This window comes from Malurus melanocephalus, unplaced genomic scaffold (genome assembly GCF_030028575.1).
Source record: "Malurus melanocephalus ecotype Western Australia unplaced genomic scaffold, MMel_1.1 scaffold_105, whole genome shotgun sequence".
Classification (NCBI taxonomy): Eukaryota; Metazoa; Chordata; class Aves; order Passeriformes; family Maluridae; genus Malurus; species Malurus melanocephalus.
In genome coordinates this window covers 504,305-511,449 of record NW_026623337.1, presented here as the reverse complement: position 1 = coordinate 511,449, position 7,145 = coordinate 504,305, and the positions used below count along the sequence as shown (strand labels likewise).

General features: G+C 47.2%; 1 protein-coding gene across 3 annotated transcripts in view; it reads left to right on the top strand.

The window, feature by feature from the left end:
- The window catches only part of NR3C2 (nuclear receptor subfamily 3 group C member 2), a 188,166-nt gene that overhangs the window by 1,632 nt on the left and 179,389 nt on the right, over positions 1-7,145 (top strand). For 2 of the 3 annotated variants that reach the window (XM_057369178.1, XM_057369179.1), the window contains exon 2: positions 3,111-4,875. In XM_057369178.1, coding sequence (XP_057225161.1) covers positions 3,113-4,875 — 1,763 coding nt within the window. In that variant the 5' untranslated portion in view covers positions 3,111-3,112. Of the gene's footprint in view, positions 1-3,097; positions 4,876-7,145 lie in introns of those variants that run through there. The other variant, XM_057369177.1, reaches the window with a different exon arrangement.

Here is a 7,145-nt window from a genome sequence, read left to right as displayed (position 1 = left end):
CTCCGCTCCGCTCCCCGGCCCGCGGCGGGAAGGGCGGCTGGCGGGGTGTGGCGGCAGCCGGGGGGCTCGGCAGCGGGGCCCAGACCCTCCCCGCCGCGAAGGGCGGTGAGCGGCGACTGCACGGGGAAAAGCGTTCTTGTGCATCGCTCGGGGAGCGGGCGGCCGGAGGGAGCTGGCGGGCGGGCTCGGTCAAAAGCGGGTTTGGGCTCTCGGATCCCCTCCTCTCCCCCGAGTACTCCTGGGAGGGAGGGAAAGGAGGGAGCGAGCTCCCGGGCACTGCTGGGCTCCCCCACGCGTGACAGCCCGGGCTGCACCTGCGGGAAAGCAGACAGGCGGGGGGTTGCGGCGGGAGTAGGGTGCAAAGCGGTGGCTGCGAGCTGCGGGGATGCTCCTCATAGYGTAGGGTGAATGGGGAAATAAGCGTGCGCGCTGCCTGCGTGGGTGTTAACACGCGGGGACCCGCGCCCGGCTCCGCTCGGCTCCGTGGGCGGCGGTGCCGGGGCAGCGGCGGTGCCGGGGCTCCCCGAGCCGCTCCGCTGCCATGGAGGAAGAGGGGGGGGAAAACCCCAGCCTAGCGATGAAACTCTGGTCCCCGCGCAGTTCTCTGTCAGCGGGGTGGCTGGCAGGCAGTGAAACTCCCAAGAAAATCTCGTTTACAAACAGCGAGAATTAAGAAGCGGGTGTCCGCCTGAGCGACCAGTTTAATTTTTTTTTTTTTTAATGGAACTGGGTTTACTTCAGATTTTCYCGTATCTAGGTGACCTTTTGGTTGCAGGGATACCAGGTACCATTTGATTTTTTTATTTGGCTGTTGCTGCGAGACTGGTTTCATGCCTGATTGATCGGAGACTTGTCTTCGGAGGGCTGAGTTTGTTGATRTGTTTGGGGTGAAATACACAACTCTCAGTGTCTTTCTAGCTCTTGGGGGAGGGAGTCTGGAGAAGCTGCCGTGGTCACAATGTATCTTGTGAAGTGTCGGATAGAGGCGATCTTGGTTCCCACATRCTTAGCTTTAGTTGTGGATGTCCGTAGATGTTTTAGCCTGCAGTCAGATTTTGTTTGGTGAAAGTTACTATAAAGGCATGTCTGTGCAGTAGGTGAAGTGTGGATTCTGTGGACAAACATGCTAGTCAAGTTGTAGTAAGTTCTGCTTAGGAGAACAAAACCAAACCCTAATGCTACCAGTAACCCCTGAGGTGATTAATTCGGTTCTGGTATSCACCGAGGAGCTCCGAGGTGACAGAAACCAGCACTCCCAAAAAATCTGTTTGCTGCTGCATTCTCCCTAATTTATATYGGTTGTCTTAAACTGAACTTGTATCAGGCCACGAAAAATCTCTGCTGCTTTTTGATTCTCTGAAATACATTTACCAGCCTTTGCAAGTGCGGAATCAGGGTATTTTCTAATTCTTTTTCCTTTGTGTGACCCAAATTTTTATTTGCTGAAGTTTGAGAGTAACCTCACCTTATTGATTATATATGAAGTTTGCATTTTACTGCCGTGGGAGAAGTCACTACAAAGCTCAAACTCTCGTGCTATGTTGGGACTGTAGCAGAGATTTCCTGGTATGCAGTGGTTCTGCTGGTGTTTCTGAGGGTTAAAATTAACTTACATCCTAATTTTAAGCCTTAACTAAGTTTCCTGGTTTTCAGAAATGCGGGTCACTTACAGCTGCAATTGATTTCTCTAGGAATCAGCCTTGCTCAGCAGTTAAATCAGGGCTAGGCGATTATCTGGGAGTGAGTTTATGTGGAATTAGGCACTTCTGTCTAAAAATTTTAAGACTATAGGAATGTGATTTGATATATATGATGATGTGAGACACATAATTCTASGTTCTAATAAAATTTGTGCTTGAGGGGAATGTAGACCATAGGGCTGTAGTTCCAACTAAGTAAGGGCAAAGAAGTATTCAAGTAATTCATTTTAAAGTTTTTTCTTTTTGTTTTATAATTCTGCTTAAAATAGGACAGTAAAATAGTGTTAATAATAGGGTTAAACACGAAATTAAATACTGGAATTTGAATACATTCTGAAAGGAAAAAATACTTTCATAATATTGATATTGTAACTGTTGGCACTTAAGTTTCTGTGATTCTAGTGATACTATGAGCCCAATCTTTTAAAAATTAGCCATTGTTACTTATTTGTGGCTTTCAGATTATTGGAGACTAGGTCATGCATTTTGCTCCCTACCTCRAGAAAGCAGCATGTGGGATGGGAGGGACTTTTTTTAGGGTCCATTTTAGAACCTTTAAATTTACTTTTCTTTATCTATTCTTCTTGCTGGCTGCCATAGAGGCTTGCAGAGCTGGCAGAATTATGGATCCGTTTAATAGCCATGCATTCCCACCTAGTCTGATCCCCTTTCCCTGTGGCAAAAATGTTTCCYATTGAGCTTTTGTCCTACTCCTCTCCCCATGCCTTCGTGTCTCCTTGGGAGGTTGTTCAAGAAGTTTGTATAGCTGGGAAGGGGCTAGTCAGCTCCCTCAGAATCGCTGGGTCCCTCTAAAGCATCCTGTGTCAGGATGGTGAGGATGGTGAGGAGAAACCCCCTTGCTTTGCTATCCTTGTAGCATGGCAGAGCAAGGTCCTTGGAGGAGCAGAGTTGTCATGAGCAATTTCCAGAGGGTTTGCATCCTGCCTAATACCAGCATGTCCTTTCAGGACCTCTGTGGACCCCTCCTTCCTTACTCCCCCTTCCATTTATTTCTTCCAGGTCTTCAGGTGAGGGACAGCCCCTGGTGCAGCTGGCACTGACCATGGGGCTGTGGCCAGCCAGGGTGGACAGTTGTGCTGATGTTGCCAAGCCATTCTTTTTGGGGCAGGGCTGGGAACAATAATTTGGGTGTTTCATGACTGTTGAGCTGTTTTCTCCCTGAACCTATAGGGCTGTCATATCCATTAGACCTTTTCCCTCTGTTTGATTGAAATTGGACAAATGGTTGAGAGATGATGGATGGGGCAGGGAAATGGGACTGGCAGGCAGAGAGAGAGAGGAGGATAGACAGAGCGGATACGCCTTGTTTCCTTAGGAAATTAGGAAATTTCCTTAGGAAGTCACACTGTCCTGTCATTAATTTTACTTTTTTGTATATGTCTTTGCTAGTTATGGAGACAAAAGGATACCACAGCTACCCAGAAGGCTTAGATATGGAGAGACGGTGGGGTCAAGTTTCTCAGTCTGTGGAGTATTCTTCCATAGGTGCTGGAGAGCAGACTGATGACAGTAGCTACATGGAGATTGTAAAYGTAAGCTGCGCCGCCGGCACCTTCGCGAACAGCAGCGCCCAAGGAAACGGCAAAGAAAARCCCGAGCTACTCTCCTGCCTGCAGCAAGACAACAGCCAGCCTGGTCTTCTGCCCTCTGACATCAAAACCGAAACGGAGTCCAAGGAGCTGTCGGCGACCGTGGCCGAATCCATGGGTTTATATATGGATTCGATACGAGACGCCGATTACCACTACGATCAGCAGAACCAGGGGAGCCCGGGGAAGATCTACCAGAAYGTGGAGCAGCTGGTGAAGCTCTACAAGGAGAATGGCCATTGCTCCTCTCCCCTCCACAGCWCCAGCAGGCCCTTGAGGTCTCTGATGTCGGACTCTGGGAGCGCTGTGAACGGCGGTGCCATGCACGCRATTGTCAAAAGCCCCATCATGTGTCAAGAGAAGAGCCCCTCAGGCTGCAGCCCTCAGAACTTGGCCTCCTCGGTGTGCAGTCCTGCGGGAGTGAACTCCGTGTCCTCAACTACCGCTAACTTTGGKAACTTTGCCATGCACAGCCCCATCGGGCAGGGAACCCCTCTGTCGCGCTCGCCCAACGTTGAGAACCGGGGCTCCATGTTGCACAGCCCCGCGCACGTCAACAGCGTCGGCTCTCCGCTTTCCAGCCCTATCAGTAGCATGAAGTCGCCGATTTCCAGTCCTCCCAGTCACTGCAGYGTGAAATCTCCCGTCTCCAGTCCCAACAATATCACTATGCGATCTTCTGTGTCCAGCCCCGCGAACCTGAACTCCAGGAGCTCCATTGCCAGCCCTTCCAATGCCAACAATAGGTCCACTCGTTCCAGTCCAGCGGTGAGCACTGTGGGATCGTCCATCTGTAGCCCCGTAAACAACTCCATAGGGTTCCCACCTTCCRGCGCGCCAGCTGGACCTAGCAGAAGCCAAGATACCGTTCCTAGTCCAGAGACAAAAGACAAGGGTGCTCAAGAACTCGCGTTTCCTAAGATGGAGGAAATGGAGAACGCCATCTCCAACAACAGCCAGATGAACCTTGTTCAGTTCATAAAGCCCGAGCCAGACGGGTCCTTCGGCAGCGCCTGCATCGGCGACAGCAGCAGCAAAATAAACTCCGATTCCCCCTTTTCAGTACCAGTGAAGCAAGAGTCGGCCAAACTTTCTTGTTCTGGTGCCTCCTTTAAAGGGAATCAAGCAGTTAATCCTTTCCCATTTACAGATGGCTCGTATTTTTCTTTTATGGATGACAAAGACTATTACTCACTTTCTGGGATTTTAGGACCACCTGTTTCTTCATTTGATGGAAATTGCGAAGGTAGCGGTTTTCCAAATCCAGGCCTACGTGTGGGGATTAAGCAGGAGCCTGATGATGGCAGCTATTACCAAGAAAACAGCATACCATCCTCTGCCATTGTGGGTGTAAATTCAGGTGGACAGTCATTTCACTACAGGATCGGTGCCCAGGGCACGATATCCTTGTCGCGGCCGGTTGCTCGGGAGCAGACATTTCAGCACTTGAGCTCCTTCCCTGCTGTCAGCACGCTCGTGGAGACCTGGAAGTCGCATTCAGAGTTGGCATCCAGAAGAAGCGATGGGTATCCAGTTCTAGAGTACATTCCAGAAAACGTGTCCAGGTGAGCTGGCAAATTACTACTAGCAATTTTTTTTATTTTTAATTTTTGTTTTCTCATTTTTTTCTTTCTTCGCCAGCATTAAACAAGGCATGAATTAGAATGAGGACCAGGGTGGTATTTCTCACTCTGATGCATAATTCTTTGTTTGAATTTCAGTTATTATTAGATTTGTTGCTATCTTGCTGTATTTTACTCTGCCTTTAATAAAAACAAARTGCTGGCTTTAATATTTAAGAAGAACATATTATATTCTGTTGTTATTAGGTTTGAARGTATAGCTTTAGTATGTTTATGAGCTCTTACTACTACAAATGTTGTTTTTCCCATAATGAGAGCTTAGTAAAATTGCTCTCTTGTGTCCTATAATGGTTATTCTTTCTCAGCTAGTACCTGAATGTGTTGTACYTCAGACRAAATGTTGAGATGAGGATAAGAAAACGATAGCRTCAGGAATCTGTTTTYGTGAAGAAGTACAGTTCTGTGTTTGCACTGGACTTTAACTGGTTAAGTTTAAAAAGCTAAACATTACGAGCCTGTGGCAACATATTATTTCTGTATTTTAACTGTAGGAACATTTGGTTTGTATATATAGAAAAATGCCTCCAGAAGGAGGAGGGCTGTTAAAACTTGATGTATTTGAAAGGGAGAAATGGATAAACTGATCTCCTCACTTTTGGTGGAAGAGAATAAGTGAGTGTCATCTGAATTTGGGTTTCTTGGCTGATCCGTGGCAGCACGTCCTTCTTCAAGMAGGTGTCCATGTATCTTGTGAGGGATGCTCCCTTTCCCAAACCATCTAGTTTCGGAGTCAATAGAACAAGTTATGAGTCGCCTCTGACAGCATGACTGAGTTGGAATGGTTGCATAGCCTCTCCATGTATCCAGCAGGCTCACCAAAGGCTTGTGCTGAAGCTSAAATAGCCAGTAATGGATTGGCATTTACCTTTCTCAAGTATTTTTTTTGCTCATCACGAGCTGTGCAGCTGCCCTCAGTGAATGAAGCATCTGCCTTATTCTTGGAGTGGGGTGAGGAGGATGCGTGGTGTTTTCCATATTTGTATGATACTACAGATTTCTGAAAATAGTGTCACAGTGAAAAACATAATATCTAAAATAATGGTGCTTTTCAGGAGGGAAATCAGCCTATCTACCCATAAGGGAAAAAAAAAAAAAGAGTGTCAGTTTAATTTTATTTGCAATTCTGTCCAACATTGCTAAAATCTCCCTATTTTGTAGGCCATAATTTACTTTTGCTTTGGCCTTTTCTCATATGGTCTTGAGAAAGAGTGCACTTTCTAATATACTTGAGGGTCAGTATCCCATCATAGTGCTGAACTTCGCATGTAGCTGGCTATTTGTTATCATCCAGCCTTGGCTTAAATGTACTTTCTTGGATTAAGGAAGATGGGAGTTACTGTTTTCTAGTTATTTTACCTGATGAAATTTTCATAAATTGCATTATTTATATAGTGAGAAAAGTTCACCAGCGGACTGATGGAATGCATGAATATAAAGACCCAATATTTTACTCCTTTGTGGTTTAGCGCTGTTGCTTGGGCAGGTAGCTCCTGCCCGCTGTGAGAGCTCGTGTGTAGCTGAGCGCTTGCGATGAGTCCAGGCTGCCATCCATGGCAGGGACAGGCACAATGAACAGGGAAATGCAGGCAGGAGCATGGGTGCCATCCATAGCTGTGTTTGGAGTGACAGTTTCTCACGGGGTTTCTGATCTGACATTGGTTGTGGTAGCTCTAGAGCAGCGATTGGATAATCTGTGTGATCAGACTTGGTGATGACATAGGCTGGGTGCACTGTCCTGTCCTCGTTCTCYAAGCTGGTGTTTCTGTGGGATATACAGGTGAGCGTAGCTGCCACTTTGCAGGATTGAAATCCTGAAATGTTTGGTGCTCTGAGCTGTTACGTGTGGAATTCTGCTCAGGTGATGGGGATCTGCAGGGTTGCGACACTCCAGGCATCCTGATCTGTACTCCAGATTAGGACATGTGTCATCAGTTCAAATCTCCTAACTCAACCCCATTATTTAACTCAATGCTGCACTTAATCTGCTTGGCGATGGCACTGTGCCAACAGGTGCAGCCAGGGGCCTGTGCAAAGCCCTTAAAATTTTTAAGCCAAATTCATGTAGAGATCATTTTAGCAGATTTGGGTGCAGAGGTGCCTGCTGAGATATTTGTCTGCTGGCACGATGACTTCATAAAGACTGAACATAAGATGTCACATGTGTAAAAGCTCAGCCTTGCTATTGAACCTCA